At 42.3% G+C, this 23,006-nt stretch overlaps 1 protein-coding gene across 1 annotated transcript in view; it reads left to right on the top strand.

Moving 5' to 3' along the window:
* Window positions 1-20,611, top strand: part of FAM91A1 (family with sequence similarity 91 member A1) — a 32,565-nt gene extending 11,954 nt beyond the window's left edge. Inside the window, exons 9-24 of the mRNA XM_044421852.1 lie at window positions 485-591; window positions 1,571-1,609; window positions 1,744-1,856; window positions 2,336-2,454; window positions 3,909-4,021; window positions 4,400-4,486; window positions 5,322-5,454; window positions 8,151-8,299; window positions 9,282-9,416; window positions 10,099-10,212; window positions 10,726-10,798; window positions 11,603-11,752; window positions 12,322-12,429; window positions 14,431-14,554; window positions 14,666-14,735; window positions 16,224-20,611. Of these exons, the coding sequence (XP_044277787.1) occupies window positions 485-591; window positions 1,571-1,609; window positions 1,744-1,856; window positions 2,336-2,454; window positions 3,909-4,021; window positions 4,400-4,486; window positions 5,322-5,454; window positions 8,151-8,299; window positions 9,282-9,416; window positions 10,099-10,212; window positions 10,726-10,798; window positions 11,603-11,752; window positions 12,322-12,429; window positions 14,431-14,554; window positions 14,666-14,735; window positions 16,224-16,430 (1,841 nt within the window). The 3' untranslated portion in view covers window positions 16,431-20,611. The remainder of the gene's footprint in view (window positions 1-484; window positions 592-1,570; window positions 1,610-1,743; window positions 1,857-2,335; window positions 2,455-3,908; window positions 4,022-4,399; window positions 4,487-5,321; window positions 5,455-8,150; window positions 8,300-9,281; window positions 9,417-10,098; window positions 10,213-10,725; window positions 10,799-11,602; window positions 11,753-12,321; window positions 12,430-14,430; window positions 14,555-14,665; window positions 14,736-16,223) is intronic.
* The last annotated feature ends 2,395 nt before the right edge of the window (window positions 20,612-23,006 follow it).

Genomic DNA, 23,006 nt, shown 5'->3' with positions numbered 1-23,006 from the left:
CATCCGAGGCCCCGTTCTGCAGATCAGACGGTTTCAGGGCACAAGCAAGCCTCCCCTTGTGCAGGACGGGAGGAGCAGTGGAAGTGACCTCTTCCTCCTCAGTCCTTCAACTCTGCATTTTTTGCTGAACAGACATTTTCAGCTCTCTAGTTGGGTCATTTTGGAGGTAGACGTGAGGAGGCTGCAGAGAACACAAGATGCATTGTACCTTGGCATCTGCAGTCTTCTCCCCTCCCTGCCTGCCGGAACAGCCCCTTTAGCCCCTCCCAGTGGTTGAATTTCCAACTTTTGAGAGGCACCTGATATGGTCTTTCTGCATCAGGTGCTAGGAGTGGATGGGAGATGGCGCTCTGTTTCTGATCTTGTTATCTGAAGTATCCTGTGGTCCCCCGGGCAGTGTCCAGGAACCAAAGGATGGATGGGAGACTCTCATGCATCAACAATATCCATAGATTGTATCATTAATCTTACCTTTTCTTTTCAGTGCCCCCGCTCGAAGGTTTTGTTATGAACAGAGTACAGGGTGATTATTTTGAAACCCTGTTGTATAAGATATTCGTTTCAATCGATGAACACACAAACGTGGCAGAGGTAAGATATTCTTTGAACAGGTCGTTATATTGGCAAGCATCTCTCTGGAAACCACATGATAAACCTGTGAAATGTTCACACTCTTCATCAGTGTCCTTTGGCTTGCTGTCTGTCACTCTGGCCTTGGAGAGAAACTCAGTCACACATGTCTGATTTTTCTCATTCTCTGCAGGCTGGTGCAGGTCAGGCATGCATAGTTTGGGCTCTAGGCTTATGTTTATCTAAGCAAGGATTTGCTCTGAATTTGCTCTAAGAGTGCTTTGCTGCCGTTAGAGTTAAGGTGATTATTTCTCTCCATTCCAGTATGAAATTGACTTCTGTACTAGGGGATAAATGACTGATAAATGACTTCTGTACTAGGGGATAAATGACTGATAAATGACTTCTGTACTAGGGGAAGTAAAGAAAGCTATCTTGTAATATTATATGGACCTTTTCTTATCTCAGAACACTTTTCGGCTTGCTGGCTAGGTTGACTGGCAGCTGTTCTCTTAAGCAATCTTAGAGCAAACTTTCCAAGCAGTTGAAATAATTTTAACTGGAAGCATCCAGGATTGAGCCTTGTACTTTGTGAATGCAAATCATGTGTGCCACATCACTAAATCATTATCTTACAGTTCTCTCAGGAAAACGTATTTGTGCTAAAAATCCTACACTCTTGGTAAGTGGTGCCCTAAAGCTACGTACCACTTCAGAGTAAATTAAATAGAAGCCTTTCTGAAAACAGTCATGATCACCCTGATGGTCACCCTGATTTAGGAAATTGGTTTAGAACAGAATTGGAATGCTGGCTAATCGACTAAACAAATGTTATCCATTCACTGTCTATTACTTGACTATGCTCAATTATTGTTGAATATTCCAACAAGCTATTCATTTAACCAAGTATCTTTTTGAACTCTGTCTAAGTGAAGGTGTGACTTTTAATGGATATCAGCAGAATTGTCAGTACCCCTTACCTATTCTTGTGTTCTTTCAGCTTGCAAACGTCCTGGAGATAGATCTGTCACTGGTGAAGGTAGGCTTCCACTCAGTTTAATCACTTAAAGGAAAAACACCAATCTTTTATTAATAAACAATTATTTATCAATTGTTTTGAAATTAATAAACAAAAGCAACATGTGCTGATCATGAATGTCTTCTTCACTTCAGAATGCTGTCTCCATGTACTGTCGGTTGGGGTTTGCCCATAAAAAGGGGCAAGTAATAAATCTGGATAATATTCATTTGTCATGGAGGAGAGTTCCATCTATAAACAGGCTGAAGTGAGTACCTGGCTGCACACTGCTGTTGAGCGCACAACTGGGCAGCTTTCTTGCACTAGCAGAGTTTTTCCCGCTTAGCTTAGTGAGCTGGTGTCACTGCATTCATTATTATATGCTGTCAAGCTGCATCTGACTTATGGGAACCCTATGAATGAATTCCCTCTGTAAAGACCTGTCCTTGAAAGCACTGCCTAGTGGATGGTGTTTGGATGTTTACCCCATCCTGATCTAGCATGTGGTAAGTGGGGAACCTAAAGGATGAACGCGTCCATCTCCATCTGCCTGGCTAGTAAATTTTTTCCCAGTTCCGAAGGTCTGATTCTACTTGTGAAGCTCCTCTAAGGCTCAGTTCAAATGCTGCATTGTTTTGCTGAAAGACAAGTCCTAGCTGTCAAATCAGAGTTACAGAGGTATTTTGTGGATTCCCTGCCCACACGGTAGGACTCTTCTTATGTTATGACCTTTGTTCCCATTCTTAGAACTACTTTGGATCCACAGAAGATGCTGCTATCCTGGGATGGCACAGAAAGCAGGAGCCCTGTGCAGGAGACGGGGTCATCCGCCACAGATACAGACACAAATAGCCAAGATGACCAGGGTAAGAGGCAGGGCATCGATCGCTAGTTTAATGGTTACAGCTTTCCATGCATTCCTTTTAGTATTCCATACAGAGCAGTGTCCTTCATTCAGTGGCATGGCATTCTTTGTTCTGGATTTTGTTTGTTTGTTTCTCTTGTGTGCCACGCCCCATCGCTGTAAGACTCTCTGGGCAGCTTATGTTGCATGCAGTGACAACAAATAAAACAATTTGACCATACATGATAAATCAATAAAACGAATAGTAAAACATAAAACCAAGCATCCACTTAATAATAAAACCATTTAAACCATTCATTTTAAAACAGCCTTTTAAATAAATTTGTCTGGCAGCTAATATTTAAGCATGGCAGTGGCAGGAAATAAAAACAATTTGATAAATGATTATAAAACCAACTCAACTCATTCACCAAAACAGTTGAAGAAAGAAATGTTTTCAATTGGCATCTAAATGAGAAAACAGACAATGCCTGGTGGATCTCCATCAGAAATGTATTCCACAGATAGGGCGCTATTGCAGAAAAGGCCTTTTCCTAGTCATCTCCCCACTTACTTCACTGGGGGGAGGAATTTGGATTGTGTGGACTAGAGCCAGGCTAGAGGTTACAGTTTGCGCTGGCTGCTTAGAATCCTTAAGGCGTCTGATAGCCCAGTGGCTCGTCCCTGAGGACAAGGAAATACAACAGGGAGAACTGGACTGGTCCCACGTATTGAGGAGGAGGAAGCACTGGTTAGGCTGGAAAAAGAACCAGTGAGGCAGATGGGGATTTTTTAACATTCTGTTGCAACATTGATACCTGTTTCTCTTTAAAGCTTAAACCTTTATCTCTGGGTTAAAGAACTGTATTTGTATGTTTGGAACCCTTGCAGAAAGGCAGCATTTTGCCTTAACTGTCAAGCAGGCAGCCCAGAAAGCTCTGGCTATTGGGTAGTGCAATGGAATAAATGAATGGCTGGATGGCCTGCTCATACAAGCAGCAAGAATACTTCAAATGTCTTTCGTGAAAGTGTTGAGGCACTTCTCATGATCTGTGCCAGCAAGATGTCATGCAGAAGCCCCTTCCATAGATCTCAATCCCTCTGGTGTCTCAGATAGCCAGAGTTACACATGGACCTCACCCCGAGACCTTAAGTTGGTTCTGCTAAGTACTGCACTGTCTGGCCCTGCAAGTCTGTCTGTGACATCAGAGCAGCTGGGCCAATAGCAGCCCAAGATGCTCCGACAGTTCAGGCCTTCCTCGGCCATTCCGGGGTCACAAGGGGAGGGATGCTTGCCTGACTCTTTCTGGGCAGCTGGCCACTTCAGGACTCGTTTACAAGAATAGCACACGTCTGCTGCGGTACATGAGCGGGTCAGCTCATCCGTCACGCCCAGGCGATGCACACAGCCTTCGCTGGCTGTCAGAAGTATGAAAGTTGACAGTCCTGTTTCTGTTTTGTCTTTTGCTTCCTTAGGTGATACTGCCAGTGTGAGCAGCTTGAGTCTGTCGAGTGGACACATGAAGCGCATAGCCTTCTTGTTTGATTCAACTCTTACTGCCTTCTTAATGATGGGGAATCTCTCACCAGTATGTCAAGTTGCTTAAAGCACTGATACAGAAATGTCAGAACTCTTTAAAAGTTCTTTAACTCTGGTAAAAAAAAAAAAAATAAGGAAGTTGCTGTGTTTAAGTTTTCAAGTCTGGCAAATTTTTATGGGAAAATGAAACTTTTGACCATTATTACAGTCATTAAAAGCACAATCTTGTGAATGTTTAAAGAGAAAAATTACTACAGCTTCCAACATGTTGTAGTACTTTTTTGTCTAAACAACCACATCAACTTGGGAGAAGGAGGGAAGCTTCTCTGTGTCTTTACTTCTTTACCATTAACTCTATCGAACATTGGATAGATGCAGAAAAACTGAATATTACAAATTTAAGGACATACTATTGTCTGTCTTGCAGAATTTGAAAAGTCATGCAGTCACCATGTTTGAAGTTGGAAAATTGTCAGATGAGTCTTTGGACAGTTTTCTTGTAGAGCTTGAAAAGGTAAATGACTTGTTGTTCACTACTGGTTAAAGAGTGGGAGCTGGTCAACATTTGCATCCTCAACAGTTTGCTTTTCCATAGAGTACAGTTCTCACAGAACTGGTCTCAGACTCTATAAGAAATCCAGCATGTTAAAGGCCTCACTGTTACTGCACATGCATGCTTACGAAACATAAAAATCAATGTGACCTAAACCTTCAGGGTCTCTTCTTACCAATTGGAAACATTTTCTTATCCTGTAAGCAAAAGCCTCCAGGGGCAGATGGGATTACTTCAAGTGCTGAGAATGAAGCAGTAGAGGAGATCTCATGTTAAAATAAACCTCCCCCCGCCCCCCCCACATTATTAAAAGTAACCTTAAAGAGCATGTTACAATGCTAAAAGTTCATGATGCAACTTTTTTTTGTAATGATCAAAATCTTTAAAAGCTCTTTCATTCCATTTAAGGCATAATCTTGTGCGTGTTTAGACAAAGTAAAGGCCTGCGGCTCCCAGCCTATCCCTGGCATTGGGCATTATGACTGGGAATGATTGTTATAGTCTAACACATCTGTAGGGCACCAAGCTGATCTAATGTCTGTAACTTATGAAGGCTGTTTACAATGCTGTTAAAATGTGCCTTCAATATTTTTTAAAAAGGTAAGCATATTGGACAATATTAGAAACATAATAGTACTTGTGAACATGACACTGAAATATTTTTTGTTAAGAGTATCCAAGCAGCTGCATATTCATAATTACTAGGAATGTTTTTGTAATATTTTAATTTGATTTGCATCCATTGTATTTGCATAAACAGCTCATAAGAAGTACACATTAATGTTCTTTTATTTAGGTTCAAAGCACAGGAGAGGGTGAAGCGCAAAGATACTTTGATCATGCACTAACCCTGAGAAATACTATCCTGTTTCTAAGACACAATAAGGACCTCGTGGCTCAAGTTACACAGCCTGAACAACCTAATAATGGTACAGCAAACACTTCTCTGTTTTAGAAGAAATTCTTTATCCATTTTATATGCTTGGTACTTTTTGCTTTAATGAAAAGCTTTCTTCAGTTTTGAAAAAGTGTTCCAAATGGGCACTTACAACCTTTCAGAACAAACATCCTATTGTTAACTATTTTAGGCCTCTAATCATTGATCTTAGTGTGGCATTAACATTGCAACAGGCTGTGAAGTCAGAAATGTACTGTATACAAAGCCAAGAAATAATCCAAGCCACAATGAGGCCATCTCATTAAACGGAACCAACCTGATTGACGTTCTTGAGTTCTAATGACTGTAGGTAGATTTGCTGACAAGCATTATCCAAGCAGCACGTTGATCTTACACAATATTTTAGGGAGAACAGTGTTTGCATTAAAGATTTTAACACTATGTCCAGATGACTGCCAGTTAAGGCAGTCACATTAGAAAAAAAAACTGATTTTGGTACCTTTCTGTGGGACAGTCCCATTCTTTTCCACTGTCACCAATAGGGCATTAGCTGTCTGCAACTACTTTTGCCTCCCATTACATTGTGCAAGTGAAACTGGGACCTGCCTGGGTATTCATACATCCTCTTGCAGATAATGTTCTTCCTCTTCCCTGGCCCGGTTTGCATGTACCAACTACCAGGAGATTATTAGAACCATGAAGGCGGGAAACTTGCACTACTCAGGGTGCTGGTTCCCAGTTGTTCACTGCCTCTGCTTCTTTTCCACTTTGGTGAAGGAACCCATTCCTGTGTTGTGCTGTGTGGCATCTGAACCGGGTACTTTGGGTTGTTGGGAGAGAAGCAACCCTGAGTTTTAACTCCAGAACATAACTGTGGTTTTTTAGTCCCCATGCATCACCTTTTGGGCAGAGGCAGAGGAGAAAAAACCTGAACTATTATTCCAGGGTCAAGGAATGCATGAACAAGACTTCAGTTGTCATTTCAGTCCACAGCAGTGGGTAATGTAGCTCCCAGCTGCTCATGAGGTTGGTTTCACATTGAAGTTGGGTCTTATATGACAGGTTTGTGCCTCTGGAGAAGCTTGATCTCCAACACAGAAATTTATCTTTTGCGACTTTAATGTACCCTTAGTTTCTTGAATCAGAGTTGTGTGCTGTTGGAAGTGAGAGTGTTGGACTGCATTCTAAATTCCCGCTTGTCCACGAAGCTGACAGGGGGAGTTTGGCAAGTCACACATGCTCAGCCTAACCTACCTCACTGGTTGTTTTTGTGAGGATAAAATAGAGAAGAAAAACACCTTTGTAAGCCCCCTTGGATTCCTTGAGAGAGGAAGAAAGGTGTGGTATAAATACAACACAGCATAGTATTTGAGGAAGGGCTGTAGCTCAGTGTTAGAGCACTTGCTTTGCATGTAGAAATTCCCAGTTCAACCTTCTCCATGTTGAGATAGAGCTGAAAAAATTCCTGCCTGCAGAGCTGCTGCCAGTTGACAACAGTGGGTGAGATGGACCCATGAACTTGGGCTGAGGGAGTGTCCTGGGTTAGTATGAATTGCTGTTCTGGTTTAAGTAGTCAGAAGCCAGGGAATTTGGTGCTGTTGATTCAACTGCCCTCTTCAAAAGGAGATTTATAACCTCCTATTATGTACCTTAACCCTGAGATATACAGCATTATAAATTAACGAACTTAGATACCTTCTTCAATTAAAAAACAGTGTTGCTGGAATCCAAAGTATTACATAGTAAGGGGCTACCTTTCAAGGAATGCACATTCAAAGAACGTATGCCCAAGTGAAAGTTGGGTTTATGTTTCTTGAACAACAGTGTCCCCTTTGCCTCCTGGCAAAGCCCCCCCTGAAACAGAGGGACAGTTGTGAGATATCATGGGCGTCTGTTCAAGCTGCAAGGGGAATGTAAGGGCCAGGCTCATAGTAGCTCTTAAATTCCCTGCTGGTTTTGGTTTTGTTTTTTGTTTTCTTTGATAGGCGAAAATGGATGTTCCTACCTCAGCTTTCCTTGACCTTGTGTGCTCCAGGTGGGTTGGGCAACTCAACCAGTGTGGTCAATGGTGAGGAACACTGGGAGCTGTAGTCCCTAACATCTGGAGGACACCAGGTTGGGAAAGGCTGCCCCAGGTAATAACCTGTTTAAGGGTGCGGCAGGTGGTCCGTGGGAAGTCTTCTTTGGTGGACCCCCCTTTTTGCAGTCAAAGAAGGAATCCTGTGGTTAGAGAAGGTTCATACTCTTTGCTGCAGTGGCAGAAAACCGTACTGTTATCTTGCCTTTGTTACAGCCATAGGATCTGAAAAAGAGCATGTTGGAGCAGATCAGGGGTGAGCTTAGATGCTCAAGTTCTAATAGTCTTCCAAGTCAGCTGGCCTTGTAGCCGCTGGTGTAGTTACTTCTCTTCATCTTGCCATCAGTGGAAGGAATATTAAAAACATCTGTCTGCACTGGGGCATGAAGTTTTCATACTACCATCTTCTGACATGACTTTCATGAGCTAGCGTGGCTTAGGAATTGGTAGTTTCTCTCCTAGGGAATGTCTTTCCCCCCACAACCTCCACAAGATTGTTCTGTAAATCATTAAGTTGATTTTTATTAAAATTTTGAGGAAGAAAGACCATCTAAATTTGTATTTTTCCCTCCCGCTTTCCCATACCCCTTTCAGTTGTATATGTTCGTTTTTTATCTGTATTCCAAGTGTCTTTGACATTGTTAATGTAGGTTTTCCTCTGGATTTACTGCGCTGTGAAAGTTTGCTTGGCTTGGACCCTGCCACATGCAGTAGAGTTTTGAACAAAAACTACACACTGCTTGTCTCCATGGCACCTCTCACAAATGAAATTCGGCCCATCAGCAGCTGTACACCCCAGGTAAGACAATCCTCAAAAGAAACCTCGGATGGGGTGGGAGAATATACAATAATGTCAAAATCCTTTTGGCTGTACCAAAGCTGACCAAGTCAGAATTTGCAGTTGCCCTGCTGGCAGGTTCCAGGAAGCAGAGGAGCAGTTTAGGAAATGTTCAGCACCAGATTCACCCCGGATAACCGGGATGGGGACAAACCCTAGCATAATCTGTCCCTCTAGCATTCATGGAGTTCCTCTCATGCTCAGCCTGGTCTTGCAAAGCGAGCCAAGCCAAGGGAAGGTCCACCAATGCCTGGAGAAGGGAGATCATATGTCCCACAACCCCCTTCCATATCAGGTGCAGCAGCTCAAGTGGGTGCTGCAGAAGAGGGGCAAGGCCCATGCAGCATGTGGGGCTTGATTCCCTGGTGAGCATTCCGCCAACTCTCAGTGTGGTTGGCAGGAACTTGCACTCAAGGCTGCTGCGAGGCAGACGGGAGTCCAGGGAGCCAAGCCCAGGGAATCTGATAGCGTCCCACCCGCAAACAGATTCCTCACACGTTCCTGCCGATAGCAGCACTGGGATGTATGTCATGTGAGTGGCTTTAGAGGCGAAATGTGGCAACTTAAAATTGTTGTTACTACACGATTAGTCTTCTGGTCCATTAGATGTAAGAAAGAAATTAGTCAGGCATAAGTGTTCCAAAAGATGTTTTTCAAGCTGCTACAGGTTAGTATTACTGCTTGATTCTAATATGTTTTTAACACTGGCTTCTTTTAGTGTCTTTCTGATGACTGCTTTTAGAAAGTCTTGAAGGATTGGGGAAGTTGTTTGAAGGAACTTTGAAGGCCTTGCTGTCCAAAGGGCCGTTTGAATATGTAATTAACATTTGTTGCTATGTCTTTCCAATGTTGCTAAATCATAAAAGCAAATAGTTACATGGAAGCAATGTTCATTCTTGCTGCAGTGTGAGTTATTACTTCAGCTGCCTTTTTAATGTTTCAGCATATTGGACCAGCTATTCCAGAAGTTAGCTCTGTATGGTTCAAGCTCTATATCTATCATATTACTGGACAAGGGCCACCATCCCTGTTGTTATCTAAAGGAGCAAGACTTCGAAAACTTCCGGATATCTTTCAGGTTAGTACTATGGATAGAGAGGGAATGAAAGTTTTGTGTAATGAAGTTGTGGTTCCTTCTGCAAATTCACACACAGGATGAAGTTGGTGCTTTTACTTAAACAGACTGTAGAGCTGGAAATGTAGGAGAAATTATGTTTGGGTAGAAGCCTTTCACCATTTTCCTCTTCGTGTATATAAACAGCTACTATCAATGGATCTTAACAGAATTTACTGACCAACAGAACCCAGATTGTCCTTGATTTATATGCCTTTGTTGCTTTAGAATATACCAAATCACTATCTGTTAAAAAGTATTAATAGGAGGAAGCCACAGTCTTGAATTTGGAAAAGCTGAACAGATCAAAATAGGGCATTTTGGAGGGCTTTCACTCATAGGGTTGCCATCTGTCAGAGACAACTTGATGGCACATGCTATAGAGAGATGGGTATGCTGATAAGAAACTTGGTGTAAAAGAATTGGAAAAAAGTAGGTAAATCAGTACAATTGGTATTTTGGAATGCTTACCTACAGACAGAAAATTAAGTGCTGTCAGTTCAGCTGAGCAAGCTGGGAAAAGAGCTTGTTAATTTTCTGGAGCAAGATCTGCAGAAAGATATACACACTGAAGAATGTTGCTCTTAATGGAAGGCTGTATACATCTCAGTATTGATCTGACTGTATTTTCACTTCCATTTCCCAGGGTTATGACCGCTTGTTGATAACCTCTTGGGGGCATGACCCAGGAGTCGTCCCAACTTCAAATGTGCTCACTATGTTGAATGATGCTTTAACCCATTCTGCTGTTCTGATTCAGGTATGGATTCCCCCTGTAAAAATGGATGAAGTCACAGATGTTTGTGGCAAAGGGGAAAGATAAAAGAAGGAACTGAAGTTAGTTTGCTTAATAGGCAGATGCCAAGCAATGGTCCTATCCTGTCTCCTGTCTCAACCTAAAATGTATTGGGATTTGGTACTTACTGTTAAAAGCAGGCTGAGATGTTTCTGCCATCCTTCTGAATGGTGGAAACCTATTTAAAGAGCAGATAGGATTTTCATTATCTTATGAATGACGAGGAAGAGAGTCGTGGCAGCCTAATGGTCCTCCGAGGATCTTGGTCCTCCCAGCAGTAATTTCTCTTCTAACCTAACCAGAGCAAGCCATTTAAGGTCCTGAAATGGACTTAGTTCTTCCCTAATGCAATTGCTGTCTTGGGGGTGTTGTATCATGTAATCTCACTGTGTCACAGTGAGGGCTAGGCACTTCTGAAGATGAAAAGCTGAGAAAAGTCGCAGTGATGAGGATTCCATGTCTTGTCTTGGCTCTTAGGGGCATGGCATGCATGGTATGGGAGAAACTATCCACATGCCGTTTCCATTCGATGACGCGGAACAGCAGGGAGGTAAGTATATCGTGTTCATTATTATTCTTGGTTCAGGTTCAGCATGTGCACCATTAGCTCCTCCAAGCAGGATCTTACTCCTCACAGTAGCATGTTGATATTAAAGCCTAAGGGCTGAATTTATATTTGGAGAAGCTTTAAGGGGCCACAGGTCAGTGGCTGCTTGGACCAAACTGGTCACAGAACTATAAAGGGCCATGGCCCAAAAACTAAAAAATGCCAGCATGTTTTAGCAAACTTCTGCTGAGAAACCACCATCATTGCTTGGAGGAAAAGAGCATGAGCGCGTGGAAACCAGGAGGCTGGATTTGGACCCCAGTTTCTGGGGTCTTGCACTCTGGTTTTAAGGGTAAACAAGAAAATGCAAATATTTCTCTCCAGAATCTCAGGTCTTTCCCATCACCTGCTCCCTGATCCTTTTTTTAATTGAAGATACTGTGGTTTAAACTCAGGATCTTGTACATGCCAAGTGTGTTCTGTGCACTGAGCTGTTCTCCTTTGCTCAGTTTTCCTGGCTTTCAGATTTGTGTCTCATGAGTACTTAATTTTACCCATAAGCATTCTTTTTATATACATCTTTCTTGTACATTTTTTTTCCAAAAGGATTCATTTAACCCAAACAAAATGGAAGCATAGCTCCAACAGACTAGAAAGTCAGTGCACACATTAAAACCAGAACTGAAACTTGTAGCTGAACTGATGAAAAGTAGTACTCTTAAAAGTTGAGGATTATTTGGTGGGGGGTGGTAGTAAGTGGTTTATTATAGTAATTTAATAATGTGCATCTTTGGCGCTTGTTTCAAGATTTTTCTCGTCTCAACATGGGTGTTCATAAAGCGCTGAAGATGTTACGGGAAAAGATGGATCTGCAGCATTTCTGTGGCTATGTAACCATGTTGAACCCTTTCAGTCATCATGTGAACAGAAAGCTGAGTGATGCTTCTGATGGAAAAGGTTGGTTAGTAATATGTCTACATTGTCAGATTTGGTGGCCTGTAGCCTTTGAATTTCTTTTTTTTATATAATTTTTTTATTAAAATTTTAAACTAACACTAAAAACATCAAACATCACATACATCGGATTTACTGGGTCAGCCTCCTACTACATATTTTTTAACATTCTGAAGTCAAATTCAAATCAATTTATAATAATTTAAAAACATCTCTAAGTTTATGCCAAGTCCCGTTTCCCCAGCCAATTATAGAAAGAATCCCAAGTTCAATAAAGCCTTTGAATTTCTGTGCATCCTTCTGTGCAGTGAAACAAAGCGGGAAGGAAGGAAGAAAGGAAGCTGAATGTAGCATCGCTAGAGCATACGCAGTCAAAAGGCCAAATTCCAGGGCCCCATACATTCAGGATCTTCCCCGTTTTTCCTTCGGGAGAGAAACATCCTGTGCATAGTCATCTGCTACCAAGCACATCAAGAGTGTCCGTATCAGAAAAGCCATGGCATGGAGGATATGTCAGAGCTGCTGCATCATAGCACGAGTATAGCCTAAGCATATCTTTCTTTTCTTCTAAGGTGAGGCAGAGCTGGCACTGGGCTCAGATGTAAATGGAAGCACTGAATCATTTGAAATGGTCATTGAAGAGCCATCCATAGATTCAGCAGCTAAGCAAAGTCCCGAAGGTAATCTTTTTAAAAGTTTGTTTTTTAAAAAGGCAGGAAGAAAAAAGGTCATCTTTAATAGGGTGATTTTGTCGTCTTAAATATTCAGTATTGGGTTTGCCTCTAGAACTTTGTAGCTGTTGGGCATTTGCCTGGTGTCGGAAGTACTCTATCTGCCTTGCAGAACGTTGGTCACTGGCTGTGGATCATGCAAGCTGCAGGTGGTAGACAGAAGCTCTGGACATAGATAGACTGGGTGGTGCATGCCAGAAAGCTGCAACACACACTGAAAAGATGCCTAAGGTAGAAACCAAAGAGTGCAGAGAATAAATGTACTGCTGAGCAAATTCCGGTATGTTTTGTATACACCAGGTCTTCCTTGGGGGGAAATTGGAAGCTATGGAAGCATCATTCTACTCCAATTCTGTTCTCTTCCAAAATACTGCAACATAGAGTGAGTGAGCAAGTGTATGTATGGAGTTGAAGTCTGGCAAACTCACAAAATGAATTGTTTGCAAAGTAATGCACTAGTCCATCTATCCCTATTATACCTGTGTTAGTCATTTATGCACAGCATGAATTAAAAAGGAAAGAACAACTCTCTGTTCTACTTGACAAATGCTTCCTTGTTTTCTAACCTGGAGGCAATCTATAATTCACTGTGGTTAAATGGCTTCTTACCAGCCTGCTGTATCATGTTTTTGAAATTTAGCCCTTCAAACCAGTTGGAAGGGGAAAGAAGGAAATAATCTATTGTTCCATTGCAGAGGATTTTAATTTGACTGAGCAGGGCAGGATTCAACAGTGTGGATTTGCATTGTGACTCCTTCTAAAGAACTTTCATTTTGAAATGAATCCAGAATTAGTTCAGCAATGCATTCATTTCCAGCATCTTCTGCTTATTCTATTCCACATCTTTTCATGGTGGGATTGACCTTGTTAACTGCCATGTACGGAACCAGGCCAGTGCTTCATGTAGGCAGTGGTATCTGGTCTCACTAGCATCATCGAAGACAAGGGTCCCCAACTTTTTTGAACCAACAGGCACAATTGGGAATTTGGGAAACTGTTGTGGGCGCCACTACAAAGTGTGTAATCAGTGGATTGCTGCTTTGGCATTGGCCTGTTGAGTCTGTGAATCTTAGGCTGTATCTAATACAGCAAAAATGTTTGTTTCATGTGTACTGGACAGCACAGTGTCTCTTAATTATGTGATTGTCTAATTCAGTTAATTGCTGGTAGTGCAATACAACTAAGCCTTTTAAAAACATGCTTTGGTAATGTCCTGTAGTTGTTTCATTTTGTGGGAAGGTTTGTTGTTGTTGTTAGTTGTGAAGTCATGTCTGACCCATCGCGACTCCATGGACAACATTCCCCCAGGCCTTCCTGTCCTCCATCATCCCCTGGAGTCCACTTAAGCTCATGCCGACTGCTTCAGTGGCTCCATCTAGCCACCTCGTCCTCTGCCGTCCCCTTCTTCTTTTGCCCTCAATTGTTCCCAGCATTAGGCTCTTTTCCTTCTCATTAGGTGGCCAAAGTATTTGAGTTTCATCTTCAGTATCTGGCCTTCTAAAGAGCAGTCAGGTTTGATCTCCTCTAGGACTGGGTGACTTACATCATATTAAAATCCATAAACAGCATAAAACAATACAATACACAATGTGACAATGTTTCATGAGACAGAACACAGCGTGCAACAAGAAGGAAAGGAGCAATAAAATATCTACTAACAAGTTCATTCCAGATGTCTCAAGAGACTGTGCTAAACTTATTAAATATGGTCTGATTTTCAGAGAAGGGAGATGGGAGAAAGGTATCCATTGGAGAGCAGCAATCTGTCTCTAGAGTAGCTTTCCCCAAACTGAGCCCTTCCAAATGGTTTGGACCACAGCTTCCATTATGCCTGGCTATGCTCGATGGGATGGCAGGAGTAATAGTTCAAAATATCTGGAAAGATGTTCTCAGTTAATGAATGTTGGATATTCATTTTAAGTTCATTCCACTGTGCCTCTGTCTTCACAGTTCCTACAACAGAACTGGAATGGGTTCCCCTGGAACTGTGCTTTGGAATTCCACTCTTTAGCTCAGAATTAAACCGGAAAGTCTGCCGGAAAATTGCGAGCCATGGGTTGTGTAGCAGAGACAGGTGAGTTGCTGGGGGCGAGTGGGGAGATCATTGCAATATATGTGTGGAGATTGTTGGCTGACGTAAAAATAGAGAACGTTGTCTAACAGGTTTTTTCTCTTCTTTTGACAGCCTTCAAAAACTGTTACATTCCAGTAGAAAACTTTCTCTTCAGGTCCTTAGCTTTGTCCATTCATTCCAGGTAAAAAACTATGTTTCTGAAGAAGTTCCTTTATGATACAAATGATTGGGGCATGAATGAATCCACATCTCAGTGTTCTTTTTAACTCAGATGCCAAAGGGCACTTTCTACTTAGTAAATGAGCTTATTCTCTATATTGCATTCGTCATTGTTGTCGGGCTGACCGTGTGACTTCATCATTAACTGCACATTTTCTCTAATTGAGCCCCTTGCTAAAAGGACCACCAGAGCTATTCGTGTTGTCTCACAAACTGCTCCCCATCAGCTTCTCCCTTCAGTTTAGGTCTCTCTGTTTTTCATGGTCCTGTCTGCTTGCCTGGTCCCTTCAGGGGCATCTGCTTGAGTCAGAGGCTGTTTGTTTGTTTGTTTGTTTGTTTGTTTAGAAGTTTTGTATGCAGTCCCATCACTTATAGCCTCGGGACGGCTCACATAAATAAATAAACACAATACAAATACAGTTAAAATCCAGAAACACCCTGGCTGCACAATTAAAACCTATAGATATTATTAATCATTGTTAAAATATTGTTTAAATAAAAATGTCTTAGCCTGGCACCGAAAAACAAATAATGACGGCGCCAGGCGAACCTCTCTGGGGAGCGCATTCCACAGATGGGGCACTACCACAGAGAGAAAGCCCTCCTCCGGGTACTTTGCCTCCTAATATCTTTCACAGAGGGCTCCTGGAGGAGGGCCTCTGCTGCCAATCTCAAGGGGCAGGAGGGCAAATATGGAAGCAGGCGTTCCTTTAGGTATCCAGGTCTCAAGCCTGATTCCCAGGCTTTAAAATCCCTCTGTGACATCCGTGGGGCCTGGTGCAGGTGCTTGGTGCCACAGACCCCCTTGGTGCTATGGGCTTGGCAGAAGGGAGCAGAGGGGGGAGGACAAAGGAAAAACCTGCACTTTGTGGAGATCACCAGGGGCTGGGCTGAAGAAAGGCTTTGTGGAAACGTGCAGTTCCCTGAATTGTCTCCCCAAAAATGTTCGTGCACCAAAGACAAATTGCTAGAAGATCCAGGGCAGTTTAAGTTCCCTTCAGTTGCCTATACATGATTATCATTGAAAGAACTGCCTGAACCCCCATGTAAAATGGAGCTGTAAGTTAGTTATTGACCAAAAATGAACCAAAGTAAGCAAATATGAGCCTTCTAGGTAAGTAACCCAGCACAACACAAGATCCTCAAGTGCTTATAAAATGCTTTTCTCTCAAACATAATCCTAAAGATATGCATCACATATAAAACATGCATCCATACAGAAAAAATATAACAATATATTCAACAAAAAATGTGGAATGCCAGTACGTATTGGTTTTGATAGGCTTTATCAAGTACAAATGATTAATTCTAGTTAGTTAATTCCTTGGGGAAAATGTTTATGTTGGAATCTAGTTTTACCCTTACTGGGCTGAAATCCACTCATATGGTACTTACACTCTTCTATTCTAAACAGTCCTATTTGAAGCATGACTCCCTTTTTCTTCCTTAGGAAAGCATTTCAACCGTGGAATTACTTTCAGAGACCAACTTCTCTTCTTCAGCTGCAAGTTTACTTTCGCATCCAGCTTCTGCTGACACAGGCGTCCCGCTTCCTGCCAAGAATCTAATGTTCAAGGACGGCGTATTATCAGAATGGAATGGACGGTCTCCTTCCTCTGTCCTTATCGCAACCGTGCTCCCGGAACACCTGAAGTAGTTTGAGAATTCCCCGTGTGGTGTTCACATCTTGCCTTTTTTCTCCTGGTAACCAACTGCATTCAACTTCCAGTGCCAATCTTCTCAGAAGTTCAATGCTACTACAGCATGACCTCTGCAATGATAAGTGTTATTAAAGTGTCTAGTGTTGCACTTAACCTGGAGGAGATGCACCCCCATCTCCCCCATCTGTTACTGCATGACCTGCTGCAACAGAAAGCTTCTTAGCTCTTGGCCTGTCTCTCTTTTTATCTCAAGACAATCAATCTTTCTTTTATAATGGAAAGCACCCTTCTTAGGCTCTCTGATTGTTGAATTTGTATGCCTTCACAACGGATAATAGTAATTTTATACATTAGTGATGCAGATCTTAAAATTGCTTCTAATTTTTGTATTGTATTAACATGTAACAGTTAAACAGTTTTTGGCATTAGAATGGCACAAACGGTATTCAAGTAGTGTAACAAAAGCATCAGTGATGCTGGTGAGGCTGTTGGGGGGTCATGGAGGGAATGGTTATCGACATATTTAATAATTAGCTATTAACTACCTGATAGGAAGAATAGTGGGGGAGCATCAAGCTGTTTTCTAAGCAGTTTTAATCTTAAACTTAAAAAAGCACCTAAAGATGTCTCCTGCAAAAACTTTCAGAGATGGAAATAATTTTCATCCGTGGTCAAACCTCATTGTTTGATGGAATTTTGCCAGAGTTAAATGTGGTGCTGTCTGTACATAGAAATCCTTGTTTAGAAACTGTGTTCATCCAACTTGGTTTTATCAACACATTTACAATACATTGAAAAGCACGGGGCCCTTTGGCTCCAGTCACTTCTTTGTCCAAAGTTAACGAAGAGCCTGCTTGCATCACCACTTCATTGTGGGGTAGCTGTCCTCAAGCCTTGCATGTGATGGCCTCCGGCCCATACTTCGCCAGCCGCCCATGTGACTCTACCGCCACGTGTGAGATTCAGCTTTTGCTTCGGCACTGCAGGAAGCTGCAGCGATGTTGCAACAGCTGATCACGTGCCTATTGGTAGGTGCACATGGATTTTCAAGCACACTTCAGACTCCCGGGAAAACCGGTTGCATGAATAGGTGCTAACCAGTGAAAAGCACAGAACAGTTGGTCAGTATGGAAAGCAGTCTGCAAAGCTTTGTGTCCCTAATGAGTGTGGCATGTCGTGGAGGCTGCGTTGAAGCAGTTCGTAGTGGATTCTTCCCACTGATATCTGACATGGAGAAAGTCCGTAAGCTGAAGCAAGCCCACCTCGTGTCGAACTCTTACCTTCCATATAGCAGTTGACTCAGCTATTCGGATTGAGAACAGACCTGTATCTCATTGGCAAGCTTAGGTTGCAGTCCGCTGAAGAACGTCTGCTCTCCACTGAGACGACAGGAGCACTGGTATCACCTGTATGCAGTTGCCATTTGTCTCAGTGGGGATGGCACAGAAGAACATTCCAGTGGATTGAGCCATGGTGGGGGAGGTGTTGCTGTTCACCACGGGAAAAGTCTTAAGCGAAGATTATTGCATTTTGATCCTTTATATTTTTTCTCAGTGTTCCCTTCTTAGAAGGGCAGGAGGAGTGTATGCAGTGTTGTATAACAGTTAGCTTTGTATAGTTCCTATGAACTCCATGCTTGTGGTTCTTCTAGTTTCAGGATCTTTGCAACAGCTGTGAAATGTAAAAATGCAGCTGTAAAACAGTTAAAATTAGAGCCTTTCATGTCAAATCAGTGTGGTCTAAAAGGTTTTATATAGGGGCTTTCAGGAAGGGTGGCTATTTTACTGGAATAGTTTTTTAAAAGGCATGTTAGTAGGCTATAATGGTTGGGATATTTGGGGGACCAAAAACCCAGGGAACATCGAAGTGGCATTTAAATAGGATGCAGTAATAGCAGGTTCCTTCTCTAGTTATGTAGATCTATAGAGAGAGAGATAACAGGATTTGTTGTGCATATTTTAAAAATGGGAAATATGTTACAATTATCTGCATTCTAATTGTTAGAAATGGATTCTCTGTTTCTCTCTTTCTTGTTCCTTCTGTTTTTACACACTAATTCTGGAAATAAAGGGTTCTCTTTCGTCTTAAAAGCAGGCATGATGCATACTTTGCATAAGCAGAGATGGTTTTGGCCATCTCTGCTTTGTCCTTTTGTTTTTTGTATTTTCCCCCTCTACAGTATGAGTGGGACTCTTTTATGCTGCACACAGCACAGGGCTTCACCTGCTAAAATGACTTAGCATGCACACCCAGTGCTTCTGGACGGCTATCGCAATGGAGATGCAACTGCAGGCGCTTTATTGCAGTCTAACACAAGAACGTGTTTAGATGAAGGCTAACTGGGCACTCAGCTTGTTACCCCAAAGTATTTCAGGGCTGCGAACTGATTTTTAAAAATGCTCAGCACATGCCTGCCCAGCTCCTGTGCACTGATCAGCAACATAATACGCAGAAATCAGTAGACTGAAAATGTTCACAGCGCACACTTATCACTTGCTGATGGGCTCATGTCAAGGTTCTCCCGATAGGTCACAAGAGCAGGGGCGAATGAAAGAGTTGGCAATGCTAAAGCAGTTTCCCTAAAGTCATCTGCTCTACTTAAAGAAGTGACTTGTATGGCCCAGCTAGCTGCATTTCATCCAGACTGAAATACAGTGAATGCAGAAGTCAGTGGCTTTTCTTTTCCCACTTCTTTGGTGTAAGATCTACCTTGAGCAGTATTGATTTACCTAGGTATGGGGCAGGGGTTCCTGATATGATTAGAGCAACAACTTGGGGGGATTAACTCTGTGACATTTTCCAGCTCTAAATTGCCCCTCAATGCTATTATTAGCCAAGTTTCAGCCCACATCGCCCTATTCCTGGGCTAACAGCAGCTTCAGATGCCAGTTTATGTCAAGCATGGGGAAAGGGGGAGGTTAAATACCCCCACTGCCTCTGCTCTGATAAAATTCAGGCAGCCCCATTACTACAAACGAAGTATGGATCTCCCACATGCTTGGCCCTTGATAGGTTGTCAGTGGATGGAACAGGGAGGCCTTACTGAGAAAGATGCAGTGGCTTATCCATGCCCTGTCTTCTGTAAACGAATGCAGAAAGGCAGCCAAGGGACACCACTAGAAACCCCGCAGAATTCCAGGGCTTTTCTGCAACTGTTACCAAAGATGGGCTTAAATCCCTACATGATTCAACTTGAGTAAAATTGTAGTTTTACTCTCCAGCCCCAAGATACCATCTTACCCTCTCCCCTTTTGTTCTTGTCTGGAAGTTCCATTAAAACAAGGTTGACTGCTGTAGCCCATATATGTTTTTGGCTTAATCCTACGAAGGTAAAACTTAACGGTGGCACCTTGACTGCGAGTGTTATCACAGTAGTAGTATTTTAGGTGCATGGTGGGCACGCAAACTGACAGGCATCCACCATGGGGGTGATGGGACGACATTCCTTAGGCAGGTTGTAGAAGGAGAGCAAGAACCATTCTATGTCACATCATTCCCCACTCTTCCCCACTTATGAAAAGTGAAGATGCAAAAGAGTCGCTTAACCCTTCCATCTCTGATCCTTTCTGCCATTTATTCTGTATGTTAGGTGTGTCATGAAATCTGAATTATTTAACTATGCTGTGAACAAAGACAAAACTTGTATTCAACCAAAAATCGTTTTTTTACTCTGTCAAGCTGTATCCCTTTTTCCCTCAGCAGCTCTGTACTTGTCTAGAATCAGGGTTGTGATGTTTTAGGCCTTAAACATTTCATAGTTTCCTTCAGAACAAAGATGTATTTTGGTTTCTTAAGTATGGAAAGAAATGAGACGTCCAGAAACATTTTTAACCACACTTGCCCTGGAAGACTTAAGAGTTTTTCAAGACCGGTTTTATCAGGATATCCCTTCTTTTTATATATGTGCACACATGTGTTCTTCCTTCCTATCTTCTTAGCAATTTGATTTCTTTAATTATCTTATTTTTATTTGTATTTCTTTGTCCAGTAATTCTAACCTCAGTGGTATCTTTTGAAGGTTTAAAGTGTGAAAATCGGACAACCATAAAGCAACTCAGTTGCTTTCTTTCTAGTCTGACATTGATAGTATACAGTGAAGTGTACAAAACATGGTATTCAATTAAATTATTGGAACATGTAACATAAGTGTTTACAAATAAAACTGTGTTGCTGGTCAGAGGGTTTTCACAGAAGGACTCACTTTATTCTATAAATTGAGCATTCCAGCAGTGGGTGAGTTTGTACACTCGTTGTACAAACAATGCCTGCATATATGTATGTATTGAAAAACATGGTGTTTGGAGTAACATGGTATGATTTGCAAATTTTGCATGTAGTTGGTTTCATTTTTATCACACTTCTACAGTTTCTCAGGGCAGCACACAAAAAGTTAAGGCAACAATAAAACAAACATGAAAGCAATCTAAGAATGTATAAACGCATCCAGCAGAATGAAATACAACTCTAAATCACAGGAAAGCAACTTTCAGAATATTAAAAAGACAGAAAATAAAATGGCTTTGACCTTGTGCCAAAATAATACAGAAGGTAAGTGCTGGGTAACAACCATAGGGAAATTACTGTGCAGTTCAGGCACCACCACCAAGTAAGCCCTTCCTGCTGAACCTATTCAAAATACATCAGGTTCTGGGAGCGGCAGAAGGGCTTCGTTGGTGATAGTATGTACAGGCACAAACACAGTGTCAGGCAGTTCTGGTTCTTCCATTCCTTAGGCACACCAAGCTGCAGAGGGCTGAGTCTGAAATCTAATTGAGAGTTGGCAAAATGGGCATGAGGTAGTGACACCCAGATGCAGTTAACATTGCAGATGTATGTTGGTTTTGGTTTAATTGCAGTTTCTGAACCTCTTGGCATTGTTTCTATAATCCTTATAGCAGCCAGAACACGGATCAGTCTAGTCCAACAAGAAGGCCATGCAGCAATCGGCATTCTGTGCCCACCAAGCAGGCTTGGCTTGGCTTGGCTTGGCTTGGCTTGGCTTGGCTTGGCTTGGAGGGACAAGGGAAGTCTCTGTGTATGTAGTCCCAGCTACAGTCAAGCATTTGATTTTATCATTGATACCTACGACTTCTGCCCTGCTGACATTTAAAAGGCTTTTCAGCGTGAAGCAGCAAGTGACCTTTGCTGAATATTCATTCTACACTAGTCCTTGATCTGGTTCCCCACTAATGCTAGCCCATGGGGGCGGGGGTTCACCCAATGCCTGCTTCCCTCCTTCATGGCCTCCCTCTCTCCCAAAGAGTTTTGCAGCCCTGTAATACATGTCGAGTGGCTGGGGAGATGGTTTGTTTAACCACTCTTGCTTTAATCTAGGAACAACCCAAAGTATTCCAGTTCGTGTATCACACTAAGAACCTATGAATGGCGCATTTGTAGCTGGTTCTTTAGGAGAGGAACTGGTGGGCAGAACCACCCATGGGATATTGTCATGTGAACCAGGTCAATGTTGACCTCCATTTCCAGGCTGTCCAGTCCACACCCTTTTTCCATGCGGTGCTTGGATTTTTCCCCCCTCTCAACATTCTGCACTATTGTCTATTTACAGGGTTTGATGTGGAGTCTTCCAACACAGAGAGACACACAGAGAGAAAGACGCACTCACATGCTTTTTCAGAATGTTTTTGTACATCTGCAAACCTCCGGATTTCTCTGAATCTGCCCATATATCTTTTGCGCATGGGTGATGGTGTTCTGGCTACAGCTTCACAAATAGAAAAAATCAGAAATGGTGGGATAAATTCTATGACCGACTAATAAGGCCAGCCTACCTTACCATGTCAACCAGTTTTTCCAATACGCAGTTTATTTTTGTTTTCGTTTGAAATTTTGACAAGTGTCATGCCCAAATTGCATAAGAGTAGATTCATGACTACGCTTGAGATTTGTGTGTGGGGGGTGGACTGAACTGGATCAGAGTAACAATACTGTAGAAGATTTTACTCTCCCCTGAGTCACTTCCTTCATCACTCTTCTCTCTCACACACACAGTTAGCTCTGCTCTGTGTTGTGGTGGAAAACAAATACAAGTCTCTGTCTCTCTCCCTAGCAGTGCTAAATTTAGGTTTTGGTGCAGGGCAGGAAGCACTGTGATTAAAAAAAAAAAGCATGACAAACAGATTTGAAATTCCTTTCCCAGTGTCACTGCCCCCAAAACCATTCTTTCTAACCCATACCTCTGCCACCACACTGCAGTTCTTCTTACATTAAAAATCAGGCTTCAAAAGTTCTGACTGAATCTGTCACATTCCGTTTATCCTCCTGTTTGCCTTAGAAGCCAGCTATGCGCACAGCTGGAAAGAGACAAACCAGAAGCGGTCTTCAGGCTGGATTGGGGTCTACAGGTTGGTTCCAAATTACTCTGGAAAGAAATCTCAGCTACCTATTTATACCTAAACATCTAATGCAAGATTAAAACATTAAGCCAGGAAATGGGAGATTCCCGCCAATTCTCCAGCTCTCTGACGTACAAGGATTTAATCCAATTCCCTACTTGAAATGAATCTCTTTTTAAGCTTGTGGCAAATGTTGAGCATCAACTGCAGCTGTGGATG

This window comes from Varanus komodoensis, unplaced genomic scaffold (assembly GCF_004798865.1).
Source record: "Varanus komodoensis strain SLA01 unplaced genomic scaffold, ASM479886v1 scaffold12, whole genome shotgun sequence".
NCBI classification, from domain to species: Eukaryota; Metazoa; Chordata; class Lepidosauria; order Squamata; family Varanidae; genus Varanus; species Varanus komodoensis.
The sequence above is the reverse complement of the archived record's forward strand: the minus strand, read 5'-3'. Positions and strand labels throughout refer to the sequence as shown.